Source organism: Artemia franciscana, chromosome 2 (genome assembly GCF_032884065.1).
Source record: "Artemia franciscana chromosome 2, ASM3288406v1, whole genome shotgun sequence".
In the NCBI taxonomy this organism is placed as follows: domain Eukaryota; kingdom Metazoa; phylum Arthropoda; class Branchiopoda; order Anostraca; family Artemiidae; genus Artemia; species Artemia franciscana.
In genome coordinates this window covers 27,325,548-27,353,125 of record NC_088864.1, presented here as the reverse complement: position 1 = coordinate 27,353,125, position 27,578 = coordinate 27,325,548, and the positions used below count along the sequence as shown (strand labels likewise).

The 27,578-nt window shown below is 34.6% G+C and overlaps 1 protein-coding gene across 2 annotated transcripts in view; it reads left to right on the top strand.

Annotated features, from left to right (window-relative positions):
• Positions 1 to 27,578, top strand: part of LOC136039474 (protein still life, isoform SIF type 1-like) — a 263,198-nt gene that overhangs the window by 222,631 nt on the left and 12,989 nt on the right. For both annotated transcript variants that reach the window (XM_065723265.1, XM_065723255.1), the window contains 5 exons: positions 335 to 529; positions 12,542 to 12,650; positions 15,829 to 16,008; positions 17,633 to 17,751; positions 24,071 to 24,247. In XM_065723265.1, the coding sequence (XP_065579337.1) occupies positions 335 to 529; positions 12,542 to 12,650; positions 15,829 to 16,008; positions 17,633 to 17,751; positions 24,071 to 24,247 (780 nt within the window). The remainder of the gene's footprint in view (positions 1 to 334; positions 530 to 12,541; positions 12,651 to 15,828; positions 16,009 to 17,632; positions 17,752 to 24,070; positions 24,248 to 27,578) is intronic.

The window sequence follows — 27,578 nt, the reverse complement described above, 5'->3', positions numbered from 1 at the left end:
CTACAGTATAAGCTACTACTTTTTACTTTAGCCCACAATAATACTTGATTTATTATACTGTTTTATGGTGTTCTTCTCTTTGTTGCATAAATATTAGAGAATTAATAATATAAATAAAAATGAGTTTACACAATCCCATACCTGCATATAACTCAATTCTTCATTTTTTGTTTTTCTGCTCTTCGGAATTCCCTTATAGAAAAATACTCCTGCTTAGATTTTTTCCTAATTAGCTTACTTCTAATTTTGTAATTGATGGCTATTTATTTGTCTTGTGTAAATGCAGACTACATTTAATAGTGACTCTTATATCCTAATTAAGTTTTTATTGCAGCACCTAAATTGTTTGTTGGAAAACTACTTGGAACCACTTCAAAAGCAAACATTGCTTTCCACGGCGGAAATTAATGCTTTGTTTGGAAATATTCGGGAAATAGTTGCTTTTCAACGTTTATTTCTCGCTGGATTAGAAAGTGCTCTTGATTCCGAGCCGAACCTTGAAGAATTAGATAGAGCTGAGCAATTCCAGGTAATTCTTTAGTTTGTTTCTTCTCATCTTCTTAACTTGTGTGAATTTTGAAAAAGTATGCAAATTGGCTTATAGTGAACATATATTCCGCTTATTTCTTTTGGCTAAGGTAATTTTGAAGTGATGGCTTAGTAAAAATTGGAGAAAGGGATGAGTGACAGTTCCTTAGTCTGTCAAATTTAGAACAAGAATAAATTTTGTGACATATTGAAAAGCCTATTAGGAATATTTCATACTATAAACTATGTAGGATATTTTGGATTCCTCTGAGGACGTGTTCTTTCACACAGAAGTGTACCAAGCATTGTTTTTTTAGCACTTAATCTTAGAAGTATTAATCTAAGAAGAGAAACACTGAAACTTTAGTAATCAACTGATTTCCGAAGATGTTGAATTAAGCAAGAATTGACTTAGTAAAAATTGGAGATGGGGACAGGTGACAGCTTCTTAATCTCTCGAAATTTAGAACTATTAAAAATACTATAACACAGTGGAAAAGTCTATTAAGAATTTTTCATGCTATATAGCTATGCAGGGAATCTTGGACTCCTCAGAGGTCAGTTTCTCCTCAGTTTCTCTTTATTTTGATGTAGCTTTAGGTGGTTTGAGTTTTGATGCAGGGGCTTAAATTTTTAACCAGAAAGGTTTATTTTTACTTCAAGCATTTTACAAAGTGTCAATTAAGTTAAAACAATCATGAGCCAACCTTTTCTTCGTCAAGATTATATGTCAACTCAGACTTGACCGTATTTATCTCCCAGTATCAATTAGGATACAGTTGTATTATCAAATTTGGTGCGTTTGATCACTTTTATAAAGGCAATCAAGTCAAATAATTTAATTAATTTTTTATTGTACTCAAAATCGAGGATTATAAAAGATAAGGAAATAGTGTTCCAAAAAATACTCCAGTGAAGCAACAATTTACGGAAAAGAAAAAATGAAACTGTAGCCATAGAATAACTATTGAACAGAATGCCAGAATGCATCGAAAAATATTGAAAAAGAATTGAAACCTCGATTGTCTGTTAAATTCTGGAAAAAAGGGAAAGGCAATTGACAGAGAGAGTATTTTCAGATTTACGGTATAAGCTGTTTTCAATGGCTTATCAATTTAAATCTTGATGCTAGTTCAGTGTTATTAAAACAAACTAGAACGTAACACAAGTGAATTGATGAAAAATAACAAATTTAAAATCTCAAAAAATAAGGGAAGCATAAAGAATATAAGAGAGGCATCAATAAGCTCAATGAATTTTCCAGTTTCAGTTATTCAATTCAACCATAGTCGACAAGACCAGCTCTCCCTATTATTGCCCAAGCTGATTGATTCAACCTATATCGACAAATCCAGCTCTCTCTTATAATGTCCAGGCTGCTCAATTCAACCTTAGTGACAAGACCAGCTCTCCCTTTTATTGCCCAAGCTGTTCAATTCAATCTTAGTCGACAAGACCAGCTCTCATTATTTTTGCCCAAGTTGTTCGATATAACCTTAGTAGACAAGTTCAGCTCTCCCTATTATTGCCCAAGATGCTCAATTCAACCTCAATCGACAAGACCAGCTCTCCCTATTATTGCCCAAGCTGCTCAATTCAACCTTACTTGACAAGACCAGCTCTCCCTATTATTGCCCAAGCTGCTCAATTCAACCTTAGTCGACAAGACCAGCTCTCTCTTTTATTGCCCAAGCTGCTCAAATCAACCTTAGTGACAAGACCAGCTCTTCCTATTATTGCCCAAGCTGTTCAATTCAATCCTAGTCGACAAGACCAGCTCTCACTATTATTGCCCAATTTGCTCGATATAACCTTAGTCGACAAGACCAGCTCTCCCTATTATTGCCCAAGCTGCTCAATTCAACCTTAGTCGACAAGACCAGCTCTCCCTATTATTGCCCAAGCTGGTCAATTCAACCTTACTTGACAAGACCAGCTCTCTCTATTATTGCCCAAGCTTCTCAATTCAACCTTAGTCGACAAGACCAGCTCTCCCTATTATTGCCCAAACTGCTCAATTCAATATATGTCGACAAAACCAGCTCTCTTTTATTACCCAAGCTGCTCGATATTTCATTGCCCAAACTGCTCATTTTAACCTTAGTCGACAAGACCAGCTATCCGTATTATTTCCCTTTAAGCTGAAGCAAAGTTCTTTCGTTGTCCTTAAATCACATCCTAGAAGGATTGGGGGCTTAACATCCTGTAAACATGCTAATAAATTTGTCAAGAGTTTGCTGGATCCGACCTCATGAAGCAAATTAGGTGATTTATAATAAAGTGCTCTTTTCACTGTTCCTAAGTCGGTCAGAAGTGGCTCTTAGCGTCAGATTTAAGGCTAATGGTCTTTTTTGTTCCCGCCCAATTTCTGAAACAGATTCTAAGAATCTTAATAACGCCACTGCTAGTATCTATTCGATAGCAAACTCGTTTATGAGACTTGACAAAAACATAAACAAGTGGGAGAAAAAAACAAAAGATGTTTGTTTAGCAAAACCACGTTAGATTCTACGGAGATTAATTTAAATGAACAGGTTATGTAAAAGAAAATATACCCACTGCTGAGCTAAAAATAGTGTTTTCTTTTGCACATCAATTTAAAGGGTAATCCTATATTTTGTCGCTCAGAGATTTTGATTCGATGTCCATTGAATGCAAATGGTAGAACTTGTACGAAAAGTAGACAAATCTTTTATTTTCGAGATGGGTGTCTGTTTTGAAATGTAAAGCGTGAACTCTCCCAAACCTCAACCGAGACCGAGTCCGTTTGGAAATGAAAATTGTTTGGCTATTGGGAGAACCCTTGGGCATTGAGAATTGCAAGCAGTTAGCCAGGTGGGTGAAACACCCACCTGGCTATTTTCTTTTAATCTTCAGTTCTCGAAGTCCACCAGTCCCCAAACTTAAACCTCGTCATGTTACTTCTGAATTCCTTTTTACAAATTGTGATGAAAATGAAATAAATGAAATAATTATGTGTATGAAATAACAATCCTGTGGAGTAGATGAAGTATCGTTAAAGCAACAAAAACAATTGTTATTTCTATTTTGACTCATCTGATTAATTTATCACTTGAAGAGGGAACTTTTCCAGAAAGACTTAAATTAGCCTGAGTGCTACCCCTTCACAAAGGGAAGTCAAAAAATGAACCGAGTAATTACCGATCCATTTCTATTTTACCTTTTTTTCGAAGATTTATGAGAAAGTAGTCCATGAAAGAATGTATGATTACCTCCAGGAGTAGAATCTTCTGTGCGATACCCAACTTGGCTTTCGCAAAGGACTTTCTACGGATATGCACCAGCTATCTGGAATTCAATCCCCTTGGAAATCCGGAACTCAAATAACCTTACTACCTTCAAGCGAGCAGTGAATGGTCGTTCCAGAAATACTGTTTAGATTTGAATATCATGCGGTCCTCCTCTTTTCGGTCTTTTCTTTTCTTTTTTTTCTTTTCTTTCTCTTCCTCACCCCCCCCCCCTTTTTCTCTTTTTTTTCTTTTTTGATAAATCCAGTTGATTCGTTGTTTCTGTTAGTTGATTGTTTAATTATTCTTTAGTTAAGTTTCTGCCCTAGTCAAGCACTTTTGTGCTTTCCTGGCAGATTATGTACATGTAATTATGTGTTTTTATTTAAATATATATGATTGAATTGAATTGAAGAATTCCTGCGAACAAAACTCTAGCACAGCTTGCATCAAACAATAAGTGCGTAATTGGTAATTTGATGTGTGTGTGTAGACTTGTTCCTGTGTTCGCGTACGTTTGTGTTTTTGTGCTCCTCAATCTCATCCTGCTAAATAACTAAGAAGACTAATCCGCCATTCCATCATAAATTTACTATGAAAAAGTAGCACATAAACAGAATTGATGGAAATAAAACTAATTTATTGGGAAGATAACAAGAGGAAAAGTTTGTGTAAAACGAAAAACTCAATGCATACCCGTACTAATGAACTTATTTTGGAAGAAATATAGCCTCTCAGGCGCATACGGGTTAAAGCACATAAAAAAGAATTTTTATTGAAATAGAAGAAAAGCGATAACAGTAAAAAGTTCGGGATTTCCCAAAAGGAATTTAAAAACCCTTGTCCATCGTATCTGCCCCCATTAAAATACAACAACAAAAACAAACAGTCCGCACATGCAAAAGTAAACTACCCAAAGAAAAAGGATGAATGTTTGAGAGGTTTTTCACTCTCAGAAATCATATACCTCAGGTGGCTAGTACCAAGCATGGCAGAAGTGTGCCAAGCATAGCGGAACTGTGAGAACAGTACTAAGAGTGAATGATCTGTGCCAAGCATGACATAAGTATCCCAAGCATGGCAGATGTCTGCTAAGTCTGATACAAGATCGTGATTTCATAGCAATCTGGGAATGTACATTATACAATTAGGCTAGTGAGTTAAGTAATAGAAAATTAAAGAGCCATTTGAAACAGACGGACAGAAAATAAAATCCTTCAATGATCTAAATGTGAAACGGTCAAACATTACTGTCTATGCATAATTGACTGAAAACGAAGAGAAATAAAAATAAATAATTATACCAAACATAAAAGAAATGGGTACTGCTATATACAAATAATTAAATCCTAAACGATTGAAAATTAAAATGAGTGCTAAAGTTAAACCAAAAAGGACACAAATTACTGCCCATAGGAGTTCGACTAGAGTTCCCTTCTAATCGTAAACCAAAATAAAAAATTGTCGCTAAATAGAATCTGTAAACCTTAATTGTTGATGCTTCCTGTAATTAGTATATTAAACACTAAATAATTATACATTACACATTCAGTTCATTTTCAATATCTTTCCAGTCACCTTGATTTTTATAGGGTTTTTTTTGTCAGTATTTTGGAATTAATAAGATGAAAGCTATTTTCCTTGTAATAAGATTAGGGCATTAACGTTATTTTGTGTTAGGGCGAGATGCACAAGATTTCGGAAAGAAACTTAAAGACGCTTTAATTAAATACCAAAAATGAACGAATTGTACAGAAAACGTAATAATTGTAGGAAAAACTATAAAAATCACAAATATTAAGCCCAAGTAACATACAAGAAATTTATAAAAAAAAAAACTAAAATTGTTTGTATTAAATGTATTTAATATACTTCAGACCAGATAAGAAACTTCATTATTTTTGGACATTGACGAAGAATGAGACAGAAATTTATGGAGGAAAAAATAATTTTCCTTGCCAATATTTTTTAACACATTTTTTTTTATCAAACACGAAGATTTATCTATTCCAAATCAGACCAAATTATTTCTTCAAAATCACTGTTTTCGTGCATTGAGTTCCTGGTAAATTCACTGTTTTCCCCCGATCCCTTCTGTGCGTTTTTTTTCTTGCTGTTCACTTCAACTCGACTCAACCTTCTTTTTTTTCCTCTTTTTATTTCTTGAGACAAGCTTGAGTCCTTCGGTTGGTGGGCTGTTGTACATTTTACAGACACAGGTTCTCTGATTTCCATATTCCTTGCAACCCTTGAGTCTAAAATTTCAGGAAGTAAGGATTCATTCCAGAAGGCTTCAAGCTTCGGAAATATTTTTTCCCAGTAGTCTTTCGATCGGTGAACTGTAATTATTTCCCAATCCTCAATAGAGTTATAAACTATTAAGTGGCATACCATTTTATCCAGTATCTCGAGTTGGCCTTGTATCTGGGCGAAATACCTACGATTTTTTTTTAGCTGAAGACCTTCACTGGATAATTCAAGAAAAAACGCTTTAACTAAATTTTTTGACTGGGCCACATCATAAATGGTTTTGAACTCAGGTATATTATGCACCGTTTTTATCTCTATAGGTGTGCCATTAGGGAGCAGCCCATCTACAGATGCAGCAAGATACTGATACTGTGGATGTACACTGAGTCCTATTTGATCTCCCTTTACGACTTTTAAGTTGAATTTGTTTTCATATGCTTCTAGTGCCACTACTTCTAAATCTAAGCCCTTTTTCATTAGGGCAGAGCAGAATCTAGGTCCCAAGTTTCGAATTTGCTTAACAATTGGGGCAACTCTGGTGCTGTTTTTTCTGGTTGCAATTCTGTGGAAGTAACTACTAGTTATTCTCTTAGATCTTTCTTCAACCCAAGTGTCATTTTTGGATTGGCCCTTGGTACTGTTGAACAAACAGCTTATACTGGCAAAATCCAATTTTAAATTCTCGTCAGTATATTTTTGTACGGCCAAATTCATTTCATCAGAAGTCATGTCTGGCTTATTGCAATTTGGTCCATAGTCACGATTACCAAAGTTATAGTTTCTATTTTTTAACTTAGCAACGTGTTTTCCTCCAAGAGCACTATAATAACTGGTCAAATTACGTTTAGATATTACACGGAGTTTAGCCGTTTTATTACAATATTTTTTTGTTACGCTAGAAGGACTAAGCCCAAAAATATTTTTCCAAGCTAATTGATGCCATTTTGGACCTGAATTATAAGCAAGACTTGCTCCATGAACTCTTGCATGATATGAACCTCGTTTAGACCGGCTTATTTGCTTTCCTCCGATGAATTTAGCAACAACTGACATGTAGCTTTCAGCTAAGTTTGTAGTTGCGTCATTTCGAAGCTGCTCTGCTTTTCGACACACAATATCGACCTCTGTCATAACATCTTCAAACACGTGCAGGGGAAAATTATTCCACCGATCTTCTATTTTACTATTCACGGTCAATTCAGCAATCTTAGGACATCCAGAATCACATTTTGTGTGGTTTCCGAAAACATGGTACGGACCTCTTTTTAACAAGATTTTCAATTCTTCTGCTGTTCCATTATTTTCAGAATTTATTTTTATCGCACCCCTTAAATTTTTTGTCAGTTGCTGGATAATTCCTCGGGGAAGACATTTTGTGTACAAACCTTTTTTATTTTTGCACAAATTATATAGATGGGCTGTATAGTTTTTTGTGACGTGATTTGCACATTCATGTTTCCGTATGTTGGAACCGTAGGAAACACTTTGTTTTAGCTTATAAAAAACACTGGAATCACCGTCACCGATAAACTCTAAAAACTGTAATCCGTGCATCTCCTCACTGGAACGAAAGCCTTCAACTAGAATATCTGTTTCCATGCTCCTTGAATTTCCGTTATAATTCAGAAGGCAGAAATGATCTTTGGGAATTACTTTGGCGTTTGCAGAAGAAAAACATATATAACAGTATTTATTTTTTATGCCAACATATAACAGTTTTTTCGTAAATACATCTATGATAACTGCAACACATCCTTTGGCCGAATAATCGTGTCCTTTGCTACGCTTATTCCAGCCTTCATCACATATCACTTTTGTCCAGTATGAGTCCTCCTTATACCTATCATCATGAATGGCTGATTTTAAGGCCTCTCGTCCATTTTCTAGCAAAATTTCCGATAAACTATTCATCCAAGCATTACCAAGCTGCCTTTCAATACGGGAATAAACTATTCGTGACATTGGTTTCACTCCAAGCACCCCGAAGAATTCACACAGTGTAGAATACCCTCCTCCACTACCCATGGCTCCCCAAACAGCCTTCGAATTCAAGCAGCCTTTAAGACTTGATTTTTTTTCGGAAAAAGCAACCTGTGTCTGGTCCGTAAAACTTGAAAGATATTCTTTTACGCTTGTTGCTGGACATTCTGGTTCACCTTTAATCCTCTTTTCCCAGTTACACTTATTACACTTAACTTTCAGTTCAGTTTTCAGGCCTTTCTTTTCTAATTGCTTTATAATCAATTTTCCGCGATCGCAACTGATTTTGTGTCTGAATGCTGAAATTACTTCAGCAAGGAAATACCTTAGATTCACAATGCAGTATCCATCTGGAATTCCAGATAAGTCTATCTCAGTATTCGTATCGGGGCAATCAACACCGTAAGAACCACTACCGTTTCCCAATTTATTTGAATCGTCTATGAGAGGATTTGCTGGAAATTCTTCTGAAATTTTCGATCCATTTGACAAATTATCTTTATCTTGTTCTCCAAGCAGCACCTTTCTAAAAAAATGAAAAGAACCATAGAAAAAAAAAACAGCGACCCGGCTCAATAGTAAACGAAAGTCTAAAAAACGAAATTTTGATACTAATAAATACGTCAAAAGAATCGGATTTTAATTAAATTTAGTCCTACCCATCAAAAGATAAGAGCCTGAGAAAATTTGTCTTATTTTGGAAAAAAGGGGGAAACACGCCCTAAAAGTTATAGAATTGTTTTGCCAAAAGACTGATCAAGGGTGCGTGTTTATTTGTTTTTTGTTTTCTTTTTCCCAGGGGTGATTGTATCGACCCATTGGTCCTAGGGTGTCGCAAGAGGGCTCATTTTAATGAAAATGAAAAGTTCCAGTGCCCTTTTTAAGCGACCAAAAATTGGAGGGCACCTAGGCCCCCTCCCACTTTCATTTTTTTCTCAAAGTCAACAGATCAAAATTTTGAGATAGCCATTTTCTTAAACATAGTCAAAAAACATAATAAGATGTCTTTGGGGACAACTTACTCCCCCATAGTTCCCGGGGGAGGGGCTACAAGTTATAAACTTTGATCAGTGTTTACCTTGACCTGATGCCCACTTAATTGGACAATCTGTCTTGGCTTTTTCTATAATTGGCCATGACTTGACTTTTCCCACAACTATTCCTTTTAATTAAAAGTCAACGGTTGAGGGGTTTTGGCTGAGGGGGGGGGGGTTGAGGGGAGGGAGCTACGTTGAAGGATCTTTACTTAGAGGAGTTTGTCACGGGGGAAAAGAAATTCAATGAAGGGGCATAGGATTTTCTAGCATTATTAAAAAAAAACACTGAAAAAATAATAATGAAGAAGTTTTTCAACTGAAAGTAAGGAGCAGCATTAAAACATAAAACGAACAGAAATTATTACGCATATGAGGGGTTCATCTCCTCCTAAATACCTCGCTCTTTCCGCTAAAGTAATTTCAACTATATATTTTACGGACTTGGTGATTCTAGGGTCATTCTTAAAGAACCGGGAGAAAATTTAAGCTTTAGTGTAAAGAGCGAGGTATTGACGAAAGGGCAAACCCCCTCATATATGTAATACAAATATACAAAGTTCTAGGTGCTTTTATAAGTTACCAAAAATTGGAGGGCAACTAGACCTCCTCCCCCACCCCATTTTCTTCAAAATCGTCAGAACGAAAATATGAGAAAGCCATTTAGACAAAAAAAGATATGCAAATTTCGTTGTGCGGTTAGCCAAATCAAAACATGCATTAATTTAAAAACGTTCAGAAATTACATTAAAAAAAAGTTTTTGTTAACTTCAAGTAAGGAGCGATATTAAAACTTAAAACGAACAGAAATTATTCCGTATATGAAAGGGGCTGTCCCCTCCTCAACGCCTCGCTTATTACGCTAAAGTTTTTTATTGTTTTAAAAAGTAGTGTTGTGAGAAAGAGTCACACTTTAGCGTAGAGAGCGGGACATTGAGGAGGGGACTACCCCCTTTCATAAACGGAATAATTTTTGTTCGTTTTAATGTCGCTCCTTACATGCAGTTAAAAAAAACTTGTTTTTTTTATTTAATGGACAAGAGGGAATGAAACTTGTATATGTAATTTTTACTTACCGGTATTTTAAATTCAGCCACCTTTTGTTGATAATTTTCTTCCTCATATCTCAAATGTCTTATTGACTTCAGTTGACAAGTCAACAGCTTTAATCAGAGACATAATGCCTTGGAGGCGTAATGCCTAAAATTGGGTAAGAATCCCGCCTTTTTTTCTATTGGCTGATGAACAACGCTATTAAGCCGGAAACAGGGGTAAAATAAGTAAAAAGTAAGCACATTTTGAAATTGTATTTTTCTGATTTTGCTTTCAAACTATTTATGATAGACATCAGAAATTTTCTGTAATGGTTGTAGATTATAAAATCTACATATGATCCAAAATTCTACCCTCTGGAGCCAACTTCATACCTTCTAGCAAGAAAAATGTTGAAAATTAAAAATAATTTTTTGCACCGTTAAAAATAAAAATATAACAATTCTGCAACCAACATTTTTTTTTAAATACTGGCAGGATGAACTAAAAAAAAAAATCTACTGTCATTTCCCATCCACTAAATTTTTATTCACCAAACTAAAATAACTTGATTTCTTTTTTTTGCACAATAGGTAAAGCATATACAGAAAAAGTGAAACCAACATTTTTTTCCTTTTTAACTCGAGAGTCATCAAAAAAAAAATCAGTTCAAAATCACCTAAATCGCAGAAGTTATTCATGATTTTCTATCATAGGAGAAATAGCATTGGACACAAATTAAGACCATTAGCCTTAAGATACATAAATTCCAAAAACTATAGCAAAAAGCTAAGAAAAATAATGATAACAAAAGCCAAATTCTATTTTAGCCGGGAGAGTATTCTGCTCTGACTTGTAATTCTCAGAATTGTATCAAAGTTCATAGATTGTAACTCAATCGTATGATAATAATATTTTATTTCTTCTCTCTTTTCGTACATTCAAAAAAAAAACACGCCAGAAGAAAAAAAGAAAAAAGGAGAAAAGGGCTATCTTACATATGATGGAGGCTACTATTCCCTTTTGCAACCCTGTTTGTACATTCAATTTCATGTTTGCATATAACAAAGCTTAGGATATGGTTATGGTCCCTGGAAAAATATACTCCTCCATATATTTAGTACAAGGTGGAGGGGTCTGTACTATCAAAATGATTAGAAGGCTATAATTTCAACGGTTTTCAGAGTTTTCAACGGCTTCAAAAAAACTTTTTTAGATCTCCCATGGACGCCACCATGGGGCAAGGGATTCAATGCCCTGATGAAGCAAGGAGACACTAAAAAACTGTATAAGAAAGAAAATGAAAAACATTCTCATTTAAATTCTTATGAAGACAATGCTCCTGGAGACACTTGTTCCCTCTCCTTTATTCTTAGAAATTTCCTGGTGGTGTTCATGATAAACCTCCCCCCATCCACCTTTCTACTATTTGTGCCGGTCAATATATTTATGTATTTTTATGTTGTGAAAAAGCTTGTTTATGCATTAACAGGGTTGCTACAGTGGTGGCTCTGGCCTCTCTTGTGCCCGGGGCAAATCTTGAGTAGCACCCACCCCTCTCCCCGCATGTCTTCCAGAAAATTTTGGGTAAATTTCAACACAATTTTCATTTATTAACAAAATTATATTAAATTTATTAATTAATTAGTACTTTACTGTTTAATTATTTATTAATTCTTTATTCAAACAATTTAATTATTTTATTAATTATTTTAATTTAATTATATTAATTAATTATTAATCTATTATTTATTTTCATTTATTAACTATGTTCTCTACATTATTTAATAATAAAAAAATAAATCGAAAATGAATATAACCGTTAGATGATTTATTTGGTATCCCCCCCCTAAAGTTTCTGCGCCCGGGACAAGTGCCCCCTCTGTCCCTCCCCTAAAACTGCCCTTGGGTTTCACCCCGCCGCACCAATGTTTTTGGCTTTGTCCAAAAATATTCCCAGGAAAGTGAAGAGACTATAAATTAATTTTTACCGCCTCCCTCCTATAAACTAAAATAAAACGGGATTTCATATTCAAAATCATGTTTGGTGTGTATGCGAAAATATTTTTTTTGTATATATTTCTGTTCATTGACGATGTAAACAGTGTCAATCTGAAGGTTTGATTTGAGTTTTCTTTTCGCGTAATGTTTTATGCAGTCTTGCTGTATATGGAATTCCTATTTGCTTTGACGTAATTCTGACTGAGAGCCTGTAAATCAAGTGGTTCTAACCCCATATGGCACCTTGTATTTTAACCCCCCCCCCTCAAATCGTTAAAACTACATGAGTATACAGTTTCTCCTTTATTTATTGCCTGAGACTACCTTTTCTTTAGTTTACCCCCTCCCCTCTGCACAATTAAAATACTGGATTTATCGTCTTTCCCGCCCACCTATTTACTGAATACTATTTATTGTTGGATGTATGACGTCAATGGACTAAACCTAAATTTGTATATTTATTTTCAGGATGTTTTGTGCAGTGTTGCCGGAACGTTTCTCCGTTATGTGTACCATTTCCGTCTCTATTCCTCCTTCTGTGCTAGTCATTCAAAGGCTCAGAAGATACTCCATCCAGGTGAAGTTTCGGATATTTTATTAGATTTTACATGGGCACCTGCCTTTTTCTAGAGGGTAGAACATTTTTTTTTTTTTTTTTTTTTTTTTTTTTTTTTTTTTTTTTTTTTTTTTTTTTTTTTTTTTTTATTGTGAAAGGCTAGAAAAAACAATAATGTGATCTGGGACAGAGGAGAAACTTTCTGAAAAAACTAGAGGAGCTACAAAAAAATTATCATGCTTAAACATCCGGTTTTTTTCCAATATCACTCTTTTTATAACAATCAGTTTAGTTTTACGGATTTCCTGTATTGCTTTTTTGCTTTAAACTCTTTAACTCCACTCCTTTTGAATTTATAGAGAATCAGGTTTCGAAGCAAAAGTTCGAATAACTCTCTAGACTTTTGAGTGGTATAAAAGGGATGCTAATGTCACACTTCTTTCACTTAATTTCAGGTTTGATTTCATTATTTATTTCAGTAGTGTCAAAGTAGTTCTGTCCATTTCAGGTTTCCTATTTTGGTTCATAGTAATTTCTGTTCACTTTAAGGTGCATAATTACTATTATCCTAAATACAAATTAGCATAGAGAAAACAAAAGGATGGCCTTTTTAGATACTTGTGACTGTTGTTGGGTTTTGTCTGGTATATTTTGCATGAGTAATTACAATGTTAGTTCCAAGAAGCTGCTTCACATATATTCACATAAAGGCACGTCACATGCTTGATTTAATGTATCTATAACGGTGTCCTCTTCATTAAAATCAGGTTGTAGTCCATCGATCAAAGTGGATTTGTGAATCGAAAATAAGTAAGCTAAGTTTTAACACGATGGTAAGCTCTGTCAGTAGAAAAAGGTCAAGCGGCTTTGCTATGTGAATTGTGACTTGAACTGAAAACAAGATTCTCCGAAGTCTTCTTTGAAAATTCCTTTATTTAAAAAAAGACTTCTTTTAATGCTTATCTAAACAGTATGCCGATTGTACTGTACTGACCGGTGCATAAATAGGGAAACTTGTCTATTTTAAACTCAACTCCTTCGGCTGGAGAAACACATTTTTGGATTACGTGTGAGACATAAGTGGACAGAAGATTCGCTTGCATCAGACCATTTTTCATGGGGGAGGAGAAATTCAGAAGCAGAAAAAGGAAAATTGTTAACAGAATGAAGTAAGAACAGAAATTCCGACATTTATTTCGTCATTTATTCCTAAATTCTAAATGTTTGCGAGTCTTGAAACATTATGCGACATTCGTTTGTGGAGGAAACCCTGTTTCGTGGTAGCTAAATGAGATTTACTTCTTTTTATTCTAGTGGTAACCCCGATATAATTGTTTATTATAATATTATTTATTTAACTGTTAAAATATTCCAGCGCTTTCCAGATTCTCTTTCCCACGTGGAAAGGCCTAGCCGGTATTCAAACCCAGTTTTACAAGTCGTCCTTTTGCTAAAAATAAGTATGGAATGTAGCTTTATGTTAATAAAGGTTTATGTTTCCGTAAATTTTTAATTTTTGGAAGACTGTTTTTCAAGTATTATACGACGTCTTAAACATATTTTCACAGCATTAGGGATCTCCTGATGGTAAGTTTGAAAATCGCAAGTTTATCATCACAGAAATCATAGATTTATAAAAACAATTTTTATCAAGGCACGCATACTATATTTTTCTTATATCTCAAAGTTTTCTTCATACTTTCATTCGTGTTTATGTGTGTGTGGGGTAGAGACTGATTTATATCATTTACGAGGGGGTGAGCATCCAAAAGTATCAAAAAAATTTTCTGTCACTTTTTGGATGAACTCGTGACTTGTTTTATGTGTCAATGCTATAAGCGAATAAACAGTATCTTCAACCGTCTCAAATGGTGACGTTGGTGCTAGTGGCTGAAAAGTACTTTTAATGAAATTGGGATATGATTTCTCCTCGCGATAGGACTAAAATCTTTCATTGAGAATTATTTTGTTGTGAAGGGTTTGACACCTTTGACCATTCTTATTACTTTTTTCAGCAGATTAGTTTTGTTTCATTTTATTTTTCGTTCTGAATCAATACTAACTATAGTGAATATTATTATATTTCGATTAGTAGTTGTTATATTGGATTTGTAGTATATTATTATTGTTGGATTTGTTGGAAAAAGAATGAATTGAAAAGTAGAATGGCTTGAAGAGGAGAATGAGTTCGTGTCCAAAAGTAAATAACAATTAAAAAAGTGTAGAGCATTACACAACTAAAGGCCATCAATTTCCTGAACACAATTGATGTAATCTTTTGCAAAGGAATATTTGTTGAGCCGCTGAATACGCGCCTCATATCCGCTGTTTTCAAATTTTCAGTAAGCTTTTCATTAGTTTTTCACTCTACAAGAGAAGCTTTTTTACTAGTTTATAATTATCGATTAATAGCATTTGATATAATATGAAAGCACTGTGAGTGGCCAAGAAATTCCGACATGGCAAGAAAAAAAGGAAACAGTAAAATTTTTGAAAACTTAATGCCAATCGAAAGAGACTTGGGAAAAATATTATATATTTAAGGTGGGTTTAAGAATCTAGTTTTGGTGTTGGGCGCTTTGATTAGGGTTTTTTGTTTGCCTCTCGGAGAAAGAAGAGAATATAAAGAAATGTTAGAAAAAAGAGGGATCTTATTCCTGCTTAGTGTGTCGATGTATGAAGGAAACTGTGATTCATTTGACGTGTGAGTTTGAAGTAGTCAATCCACATCAAATTTACCACACATCTTTGGTTGTGGAAAGTGTGGTGAAGAATGGCTGATAAATTTAATCAGCATTGAATGTTATGATAATATTGCTGAGGTGGCTGAAAAGATCCCTTTGGGTAAGCTGTGAACTATTTTTATATAAATCTATTTATGTGGATACCATTTTCATTTATATATTATTCGTTTTTATCGCCTACTACAATTATTAAGAACTCATTGCAGCACCAAGCCACCTAAGGCCAACACGACTACGGACGCTTATGCTCCATCTCAATATATTCAAAGCCTCCTTCTTTATACCCTCCCAAGAAGTTCTAATCCCCTAGAATATTTCTTTGTGATATCATCCCCCTCTATATTTGGGATGACTTGCTTTTTGTTTGGCCCTGTGGCCTTTTTTTTGGCAATCAATACAATATCATTATATCATCACCATAACATATTTTAGTTAATTTATATTTTTTGTTTCAGTGGAAGGTTCTTCAGCGCTACAAGCTTTTCTTGCAGCCAGGAATCCCGGTCATCAGCACAGCTCAACTCTAGAATCACACCTTATTCGGCCTATTCAAAGGGTACTACATTACCCTCTTCTCTTAACTCAGCTGAAGACTCTTACAATGGCAGGTACTGAAGAATATAAAAAAATTGATGGTAAGTGATCTATAGATAGTCACTAATCAGAATAAACAAAACATAGCACCCGCTGTAAAGACAAATTAAAAAAGGGAAACAACCAAGAGGGCAGAATTTTTTCCCTTTCTATCCTGAAAGTTTTTTCCTCTTATCCTGACAAAAAGGAATGGCTGGCCGATGCACAGAAGTTTTTTTTTTAATATCGTTTCGAAAAGCAATAATTAGTAAAAATTAAGAAAGTATTGGTAATGACAATTTATTGCGAGCTAAAGATTTTCTCCTTTGCTTTGCTAACATATCTGGGAACTTCGTATGTCTGTAAGTCAATTTTACTAGCATGGATTTTTTAGTCCCCTGAAAAGAAAAGTTTTAGAACTCCACCAAAAAGTGGAACTTCGCCCAATGACCTTTGTTTAACTAGGATCTTTGTAATTATATCTGCGCAAAGGCGGGATAAGGTGAAATTCCCTCTCTCAAAATTTTTGCTTTTCACAATATTTTCAACACTTCACCCTGTAAAAATCCTTTTGTGATCCTCCCGCTCCCCCTTTTTCGAAGATCATGCTTGTCTACAACCCTTTGACTTAGATATAATTGCACATGGACCGCTTTTTGGGACTTGTGACTTTTTTATCGATTGCCAAAGCCTAAGCCGAATAGATTTTTTTTTAGCAAATCTTGAGAGTACTAGTAGCCATTATTTGACGCAAAACATTTGTTTTTTACTTATCGGCTGTTGTCTAGAATTTTTAGCCGACAAAAATTATGAAATATTTGTTAAAGCGAATCAACATCTAATTTTGAAAATATTTCGTTTGAGGCCATTCCCAATCCAGCTACAATGTATTCTAACCATTTTCAGAAACTCAGCAGATCTTTAGATTTTTGAGCAATGTCGAAAGCCTCTTGCCTGTGCTTCCGAAAGATCACCGTCTTTTCCCCGAATGTTCGGTAATTCTAATGTGATTTGTCGTTTCTCCATCCTGTGAAGAATTTTGACACTAGCGTCGGTATCCGGTATTCATTTCAAGAGTAAACCAGGCTTCTGACCAAGGCCGTATCCAGGAGGAGGAATTGGGGGATTTAACCCCCACCTCGAAATGTTTTTCCTTCCCCCGAGACAAAGTCCTGGATACGACACTGCTTCTGACTACAAATAATTTTCAGCATTAAGAAAAGTTCTGGTTAAAATGTTCCAACGAGCAGTTGTTTTAAAATACGTGAAAGTGGGCTTATATTAATTGCTGCTCACTGATCTTTTGTTTAACGAAAGATTGAATTTTAGCTTTTTATAGTTGAGCTTTTTTAAGTATTTTTAAGTTAAGCTTTTATAAAACTAAAATATTTTAAAAAGATTTTTATGGTGCATCTAAAATGTGGTTTTGTATTTGAATCCACGGTTTTTTGCTGATCTTTTTGGTGTCGTGAAGGTTTTTTTTCTCTCTGAAAATCAGAACTAAACAGAGGGGAACTTGAAAAAAAAAATCGATAGATCTATGCAAAAAACTCTTGAGTGCTACAAAAAGTCAGCTTTTATTCCTGAATTTAACTGGAAAAGTAATGTCAGTAAACTAGCTGAAATACTTCAAAATAGTTAGTTTTAGACAGCACTACCCATATTAACTGCTTCATTTCTTTGCAGAGGCTCTTCGAGGGATGGAAAGAGTGGCAGAACACATCAACGAAATGCAAAGAATACATGAAGAATATGGAGCAATATTTGAGCACCTCGCTCGCCAACATCAAAGAACCACAAAACAGGTTTGAAATACTTTTTTCCTGTGACTTAAATTTGATATTTTCACTAATCTTATTGTGCTCTACACAAGCTGTATTCTACGTGTTCTACCTAAATGGAGCTGTTCAATAGTTCCATTGATTTTGTTTTTATATTCAGGCCATATGATATGAATATTTAACTAAAAACAGAAAATTTTCTCCCCGTTGGATTGCAATTCAAATATTTTCTACTTAATTTTTTTTCAAGAAATTAAAATAATACTGATTTAAATAGTTTAAATTTCAATTATGCTTCTGTTCAAAAAATGGCCAAAATAAAATGAAATTTAAAGTTAAAAGAATTGTTCTTCTTGCTATAAATGTGGGATGACAAGTTGAGATTAGATTTAGTGACTTAGGTAAGGGAAATAGTAAAATAGAAACTGGAAAAGAAATAACTTGTCACTTTATAACCTCGGAACAAAAATCTAATCTGAGCCATTTCTGACACCGTTGAGAAAGCTGAAGAAAAACATCCAAAATTCAACACTCATTCCTCCTGAACTTTCATTAGGTTTCATTCCATAAGTTCATTCATCTAATTCTTGTTTAGTCCGTGCTAGAGATATAAATATCAGTATATCACAGGTATATCAGAAGTTTTTTCTCTTTTTAGAGACAAAATACAAGAATTTTTTCTCAAGGTATTACTGCTTGATAGACTTCGGGGGAAAACCTTTGATGGTAGAGTTTCTACTCTACCATCAACTTGATGGTAAAGTTTTTAGTTTCTACTTTGAAATGTTTAGTCCCAGTAATAGCCCCTTGTATTATTTTATTCATTTATCTATTAAAATACTCACGTAAACTTAAAGCTATTGTAGAGAACACACATATTCTAACCTATTCTTCACTCCTATTTAAGGAAAGTTAATTCCTTGGAGGTACACCAGAAATCAGAGATAAAGGTTGAGCCATACACACGAAATTATTCTAAACTAACCATGGTAACATTGGTAAACACTGGCAGCAATGGTAAACATTACCCTTGCCAGATCCACACTCTTCTTTTCCTATGGGATGGGGAAAAAGCAATTGATGATCAGTAATATGTAGACTTTCGGCGATTATCCTTTTCGGCGAACCATCTAGGGCTAAATGGAAAGCAGGTCGTCCGCGGTTGGGGTGGTAGGATGTCATGAAAAAGATTTGAAGGAAATGGGATCTTCCTGGGAGGCTGTAAAGAGGGAGGCTTTGAATAGATTGGAATGGAGGAGGAGCTTGCGTAGCTATGTTGGCCTTAGGCTGTTTGGTTCTGTGGTGAATTGTTAGTATTAGTAGTAGTAATTTGTAGACTGTGTAGTATTTTTAAGATACAAATTCTCTAACAAAATTTTCTTTAGATTGTAATGAGCTTAGCATGGAAACACTCTCAGAAACTTATACATCAATTTAGGAATAATACATATAGACGTATTTATTGACACACTCGACATAGCACTTAGAAGCACTAAAACTGAGCTGTTTACAAGGTACATAAAAATTGCACAAACACTAAAAACAATTACTTTATGCTTTTAAAAAGACCCGTGAAAAAGGGAACAAAAGAATGCTGATACCGCGTTGTGCGGCAGTAAACTGGTTCCAACTTATTCAGTCTTCTGGTGAGTGTGTTCAGGGGTACGTTAGTATTCGAGGACATAACTATAGAACCGGAAATTAAGATAGAACAACAAGATTGCTCATTACAGTCTCTACCATTGCCCTATGGGAGATAAAAGAGACTAATTGAATAGAATGATACACTTTTGTAGCGAATGGGATTGATCTCTTCTTGATAATGTGAAGACCAGGGTTCGATCCCAGTAGCCATATGGCTGGACGACAGGCATGCTACATCTCCTTGTAAAGAAGACCCAGTAACTGAAACGTCAACAACTTGTCGAAGCCCTACACACCATCAATGTCTACGCGGATCTTAATCCTTTCTTTAATACCCTAATTACAATTTTTATGGTTTGACAGGGAATAAAAGTCTTACCTAAAAGCAAAGGACAATCTGGTCAATAAGGTTATATTACAGAATAAACCATACACCAAGCTAAATCTGACTTGATGACCAAATATCAGCGATATTTTTGTTATTTTCATAAATGAATAAATACAGACAAAAGAACAGAAAGAGTTGGGATGACTTGTCCATGGCAGCGCAACTAATGAAACAAAAAGAAGGTAATATCTCATTATTAAAAGAAGTGAAATGTTTCTAAATAGAATTTTCATGATTATATAGAATAGAATATGTTTATTCACTATAAAAGCTCTAAGCTAACATTATTATCTCAACATTGAAGAAAAATACTCAGTACAATATGGGGCTGTAGAAATAGCAACGAAAAAAAAATCCAAGTTGTCAAGCCGTTTCTCAGTGTCAAAATAGTAAGGTATAAGGAAAATACCAAGTAATAAAACCAATTGTGATACCGTCTATTGATTGTAAAATCAAAATATTTGGAGGGGCTTTTTTTTCTTTTTTACTTTCCACCATCTCAGAAAAAATGTGTCCCATCTCTTTATCTTTAAGGGATTTATCATTCTTTCATTTGCATAATAAAAATTAGTTGCACTTTCACTTTTATTTACAGTTTTTATCTTTTCTATAAAATATTGTCTCTCTTTCTTGCTGTTTTTTTCAGTTCTTTTTCTCCTACAGGGACAATCTAGGCGGAAATCGTGATTGGTTTTGAACTAATCATTTCTTGTATATTCTAGTCCTTTTTATACATTTGAAAAGTATAGCCTACTTCATTGTTTCTTTTGCTTAAGCCCAGATGAGAGAGTATTTTCTTATCTCATTTCTCACCTTTTGAGATATTAAAGAATAGTGATCCCTTAAACGTGGAAACAGGCCTCACTCAAGAAAATGAATGCGCTATTGTAATCACCTTAAACAATTTCACTCGTTTCCATGAAAAAGTCATTTGTTTGAGCTGCAACTTAAAAGAAAATATCTGATTTGCTTAAACTGATAATCAATTATAATATTTTATTATGGACAAATAGAGCTTAAAAAGAAGTCAACGATTACTCAAAAGCAAGCATTGGAAGTTAGCCTATAAGGTAATTTTTGAACAATGAAAGATAATTCAACAAAAATGTGTGTAAAAGATAAAAAAGTAAACCATAAAAAAGTGAAACGGAAACAAATTTTGCTTGTACAGATTTATAATTGCAGGTATCTCAAATTGTAAGGATCGTACATTACTATGTACGACGGGAAGGTAGAGATAAGTTGTGTTATCATTCACAATCACCTAGCTTTGAAACTTCTTAGCACTTTTTGGCTTTTAATTCTGGGGTGAAATTTAAACTCGGTCCTAAAAATTTATTTCTAGTACTGCTACTACTTGCAACTCATCACAGTACCAATCCACCTGAGGTCAATGTAAGTACTCTTCTTCCGCAGCAACCTTTTCAAAGGCGCGTTAGAGGGATACAAAGAAATTCCTACTCTCTTTCAGTATTTTCCCATGACCCATTCAAGCCCCATTCAAGGACATTCTGCATTTCTGTTTTCCCCAAGCGGGATAACCAAAAACACTGATTTTGGCAAATTTCGTTCCTCCCTCATAAAATCTGACCTGATCATTTTTTACTTTCTCACATTACAGCCATAGAAAGTAGGAACAAGATTTTTTGGATCGCTTATTGCTTGATATACTGACATTTAAACGAGTTCACAAAAGGAAAGTTATGCAGTTCCTTTTGAAAATGTCTGCGATATCTTCTTCAGTCTTTCGAAGCGTGCCTTTGTCAGAGCCATGCTTAACCTGACTTCGGATATCTGGTTCTTAGTTTTAAGATGTATCTTCCCATTTTTGTAAACATTGTTGAACCACGAAGAAAGTGTCTCATTGGCCATAGTAAAGCAAACGTGGTACAACACTTGTGACGTATAAAGCATTAAGACAAGAAACAGTCATTTTAGAGTTCGGTTACTATTTAGCCGGGTCGCTCCTTACTACAGTTCGTTACCACGAACTGTTTGATGTCAGCAATATCTTCCTCAATCTTTCGAAACGCGCCTTTGTCAGAGCCATGCTTATCCTGACTTCTAGTATCTGGCTCTTAGTTTCTAGACTTACCTTCCCATTTTTGCAAACATTGTTGAACCACGAAAAAAAAGTGCCCTGTAAGCCATAGCACAACAAGCGTGATACAACACTTAACAGTGATGCATAAACCTTTAAGACAAGAAACAATACTCTGACAAAAAACATAGGCTAAATCCTCATAATGTTCTTTATGAAAAATTATTTCGTTTTAAGGAAAGAAATGAACGTTTACCTATTAGCTAGGAAGCGTTCTCTAAGTCGCACCCTGATCTGAGCATACTTGGCTGGTTTGTTAATATCCCTCTCGAAATTACTTTCCAGAATTTTTGTCATCCGGCCCCTCCCACCTGCATCTGTCTTAGATAATTTCTCTATTGTTCCCTGCAAACCAATTCAATGACAGACAGAAATAAATGCTTGACATATTCCAATTATCATGTGTTGGACATGATTTGGTCAGAAAACTTATACTGTCTAAGCGTTCACCGATTTAATTTTACTTTGGGTGGAAGAGTTTTATTTGTTCGTCTGATCTTTCATAAAACGCAGCCGGTGTGCTTTGCTCGATTTTATGACGGTGTTTCCTCCAATTCCCCTTGAAGCCTTTGTAGAACAAAGTACCTAGAAAAAAGCATAATGACACCTACTTGAAGTTGTTTAAATCAGCAGGGAACTGGGATAAATGCCTCTTTTTCAAAGTGAAGAATTGCGTGAAAGCCATTTTAGAAAGATATAAAAGCCTGAGTAAAGTCACTTAGGAAACCTGGGGGAAAATACGACTAGTTACCTCTCACGTTGAGTCTCTTTCCGTATAGAGAACTTCGTTTAGGCTTTTTAAGTTTTGCTTTGTCACAATTTAATTTGTAGGTATATCTTTACTAAAGCAGATACCGCAAAACTGCGGAAAGTTTACTTACCTTTCAGAAAGACAAGAGAGACTATGCCAAGTTACTATGGATCATTCCATTGAAATTGTTGAATGACAACCTTTGAAAATGTGATTTTTTTTTTTCCAGACTACCTCATTGTAACTGAAAATCATGACGTGGTAGCTCTTATAGTCTTTTCTTCAATACTAAGGGCATTAACTATGTTATTTCAATGGTTTCTTCAACGTTATTTTCTACAAGTCTTATTTCCATAAAGCCCAGCAGTATATGTGTAAGCCTCACTAAAATTCAAAAAAAAAAATTCGGAAATCCAGAAAATTTACTATTCCAAAAAGCATTGACTGCTTTACAGCACTTTTAATACCATACTCATATTGGTACAAAAAGCTTAAATACTGTTATTTTAACATAATATTCATAAGAAGTAGGGTGTAGCCCTACTCCTGTTTTTGTAATTTCTGTTTGTTCTGAATTTGACTTGATTCTTCATGTTAATTTATGCTCGTTTTAGGATTCGTTCATTCATCTATAGCCGTGACTGTTATGTTTATGTTTGTTATGATTGTTCTTTTAAGTTTTTTTTTCATTTTGGGCCTCATTTATACTGCTAACAAGCAACAGTAAGTGAAACTCTTCAGTTTGCTTTAATGAAGATGACATGTTGCATTTTATACACAAGTTAAACACAGAAACAAAGTGTCAAAATAATGTACCGCAAGAAATTTGAAATTGCTATCTTATAAGGTTCTTCCTTTATTTGGCAGTATAAAGGACAAGCAAATTTAAATCGAAAATTTATTTGAAACATTCAAACGTAAACTAGAATGTCATTTTGAACATTTGAAACGTCTAGGACAAATATTCAATTTGAAAAAAAAATTCTTTACAAATATTTAAAACTTTTCTGAATTTGATTCGTTCTAGGCAATTGATTTAAGCCCAGGAGCATTACTTCATTATGGAGGAGTTGAATGGCTCAATTTGACAGAATTTCTTGGAAAAGTCAAGCGAGGTCTTGAACTCCATGCTATGACATTTGTATTTTCGTCTGCTGTTATCTTCCTCTGCAAGGAAGTTTTGTCAAGATGACATGTTGCATTTTATACACAAGTTAAACACAGAAACAAAGTGTCAGAATAATGTACCGCAAGAAATTTGAAATTGCTATCTTATAAGGTTCTTCCTTTATTTGGCAGTATAAAGGACAAGCAAATTTAAATCGAAAATTTATTTGAAACATTCAAACGTCAACTAGAATGTCATTTTGAACATTTGAAACGTCTAGGACAAATATTCAATTTGAAAAAAAAATTCTTTACAAATATTTAAAACTTTTCTGAATTTGATTCGTTCTAGGCAATTGATTTAAGCCCAGGAGCATTACTTCATTATGGAGGAGTTGAATGGCTCAATTTGACAGAATTTCTTGGAAAAGTCAAGCGAGGTCTTGAACTCCATGCTATGACATTTGTATTTTCGTCTGCTGTTATCTTCCTCTGCAAGGAGAGGTTGCGTCAAAAACGAAAAATTATGGTTTGTTCTTTAGATTTCCCCTTTCCTCAGTCTCATAAACGTTTTCATGTTCTCTGGCTGATTAAAATCCATAGGCTAATTCCTTATTTTTTCCATATTTTTCCAATTCCATATTTTCTCAGTACAAATTTAGTTTCGTTTCTTCTTTCTGGGAACAAGAAATCAAAGTGAAATGTTCAACCTTTCAGTGAATAAATCTTTCGCTTAGACTTTTCCAGCCAGGAAGCTACCATGTAAGCCATAATTGCTTCTAAATCACTCTCCGCCCTCCTCTCCCCCCAAAAACAATTATTTGGTTGATTTCTTTTAGTTTCGGGCAACCGTAAGCTTATGTCGATTACCGGCTTTAGCTGCTTGAATTTACAGTACAACTGTGATTCATGAATTTGGGTTATTTAGTCTACTATCCTTTATCCATAAGTTGAGCTAAAATATTATAAATAAATTTTGATTAATGGAACTGTATACAGGGAGTGGCATTTGCGTTTGTCATATAGGGTTAAAGTGACATGGGATCAGTCCTACTTATACCTGTTTTATCTCTTTGTTTTCTTTTTATGTTTACCATGTGTAGGTGAAAATTTATTGTTTGCCTTGTTAGTTTCTTAACTAATGTTTTATGGTTATAGCTAAACTTATGGTTACTAAACTAATTGCTTTGGTAAAATGCTGTGCGCGCAATTAGTTTTTAACTCTTCAAATCGGTATTTCTTGAGAAGTTTAATCTTTTGAATATTAATCAGTTCGGATTCCGGAAGGATAGGAAGACAGAGGATGCATTGATATTTTTGACAAGTATTATTAATGTGGCTTTAGACGAAAAATTTAAGGTTGATGCAGTATTTCTAGACCGAATGAAGGTTTTTGATACAGTTGACCATGGTTTGCTCTTGGAAAAGTGTAAGGTTTAAGGGATCCGAGGTAAAGCTCTCAATCTTATACGGAGTTTCCTCTGTAGCCGGTACCAGTTTATAGAGATGAATTGTTCGAAATCTGAATTGCGTCCAGTGAGTTGTGATGTCCCACAGGGATCTGTTATTGGCCTGATTCTTTTTTTTTATTATTATTAATAGTATGCATAATTCTATCCATAATTGTTGTTTTAGCGCTAGTGATATGACTTAAAGTCTCCGGAATGAAACTGTGTCATTATTTGCTGATGACACAGTGGCTGTAAGCGCTGCAAAGATGGAAGAATTACTCCTGACATCGATGAAAGATGATGTGGATAGGTCACATTCTTGTTTAAGGGTAAATAGGCTTAAGATTAATCATGCTAAGTCAAAACTTGCCATTTTTTCCCGATCTCCTGTTTTTTATCCTTTGATTAATGAAATTACAACACATTGTGGAGTTTTAAAGTGTGCGTTATCGATTAAGTTCCTGGGGGTTTATATTGATGAGATTTTGTCACTCAAGTCTCATGCGCAGTCTGTGAGTAAAATTTTGTCCCGGAACCTAGGTATAATGAGAAAACTTAAGCATTTTTTCCCTACATATGTCCTACACCTCCTTTATTTTTCCTTTGTCCATCCACATATTCTGTATTGTAGTCGCATTTGGCTTAGTACATTTGCTTTCGTTTTCCGACCTGTAAGAGTTCTTCAAAATAATGCTGTTCGTTTGTTCGTTAACCTACAAACCTAGGATTCGGTGTTGAACGTCTATGAGCGAATAAGGATACTACCAGCCACTGGACTACGAGAGTTATATACACTTTTGTTAATTTTTAGGCTACATCATGGTACAAATCTTACATGTTTTGACAGTTCAGTTAATTTGAGATCCATGATCCACAATTATGACACAAGATCTTCTGGAGAGATCAACATTCCATTGATTGTTTCGACCCGGTCGACGTTTTCTGTGCTTCATAGGGGGATTAGAAGTTGGAATCATCTAGATCAGAATTAAAAAAAAATAGTAATATTTCTTTTTTCAAAGGAGAAATAAAAGAAGTCCTTTTGACTAAGTGTGAATTTTAATTCTTTTGTTCTTGTTTTTTTTCGGGGGGGGGATAAATAATTTGGTATCTTATTGTGGTCTCTCGGGGTTTGTTGTGCCGATTAGGTCGTATTATTGGTTTTATAAAAAAAAATTTCTTAGTCCTGTATTATTTTCTAACATATTTTTGCCACCCCCTTGGACAAGTTTTTTTACTTCTCGGGGTGGCTGTTATTATTATTTTTGTATCTCTCTCTAAAAAAAAATACTGCTTTTAATGGCTATAGATATGGCTTGTAGTTATGGCTAGTAAATAATTTTTTCCCGAATATTACTGATTTCCAAAAGATTTTTTTGAACAAAACTACAATTTTATTGAAAATTTTCAAACTCCCCGACTCTAAAAGTGGCAATCTAATCAAATTTCTTTCAGTTGGTTTTTTCTGGACCTGTCATTTTCTTAAAAACAAAAAGAAGTGTTGTTGAAAACCTTGATAACACAACAAAGTTACGAATGGGGAAAAAGATCAAACTAGTAAAATTGTTGCTAAATTATTTACGGTGAGATATCTTTAATAAGGTTTTTTTATAGAAGCTAATAATTGTACTTATTGCGTTATAATGTGAACCGCGAAATTTATTCTTGTAAAAAAGGGCTAAATTACTAAGAACCCACGTTGAATAGCTTTTGTCATGAAACATTTGTTTTTCCTTCCGACGAGAATTTTTAGATAAAAATCATTGAATATGAACCTGTCATGAGAACAATAGCAGCTGTTCACCCTTAGCAATCCTAATGCAAAAGAAAATATTATAAAGAGGGATAGTGAACATAGAAGACAAATTAGTAATATCAAATTTAACCCTGGCATAAATGTGGGAGCAGAAACCATGATATTCATGAATTCTGGCGAGTTAATATAAGCTATGAGACAATTAATAGGAGACAAACTGAAATAGCAAAATCAGAAGGGAATTGTCACTGTCACTCCTGAACATCCTATCTGACAATTTCGCACTTCTAAAATAATTACCAAAAACCGCTTGGTAAGCTGTCATCCAAGGGAGGATCAGAAAAACAGCGTAGATCAAGAGGGTCAAAGTCTGAATGAATATACATTTCCCTTAGTTTTTGACTTTTATTTTAGCCATCCTAGGCGAGGGGTTAGCACGCTAGACTTGAAATCCTTTGTTTGTGAGGACAGGGGTTCAAGTCCTGGGATTGATGGTTATTTTGTTTGGAAAGGGGGCCAGTGGCGTCGCTCTGTAAGCTCAGCCAGAGTCAACCAGCTCGGAATGGGTACCTAGAAAAATCTTGGGAAGATAAACAAGAAAGGTTTGCGAAAGCAGAGGATGGCCGGTCCCCAACCATATATCGTGCTTCCTG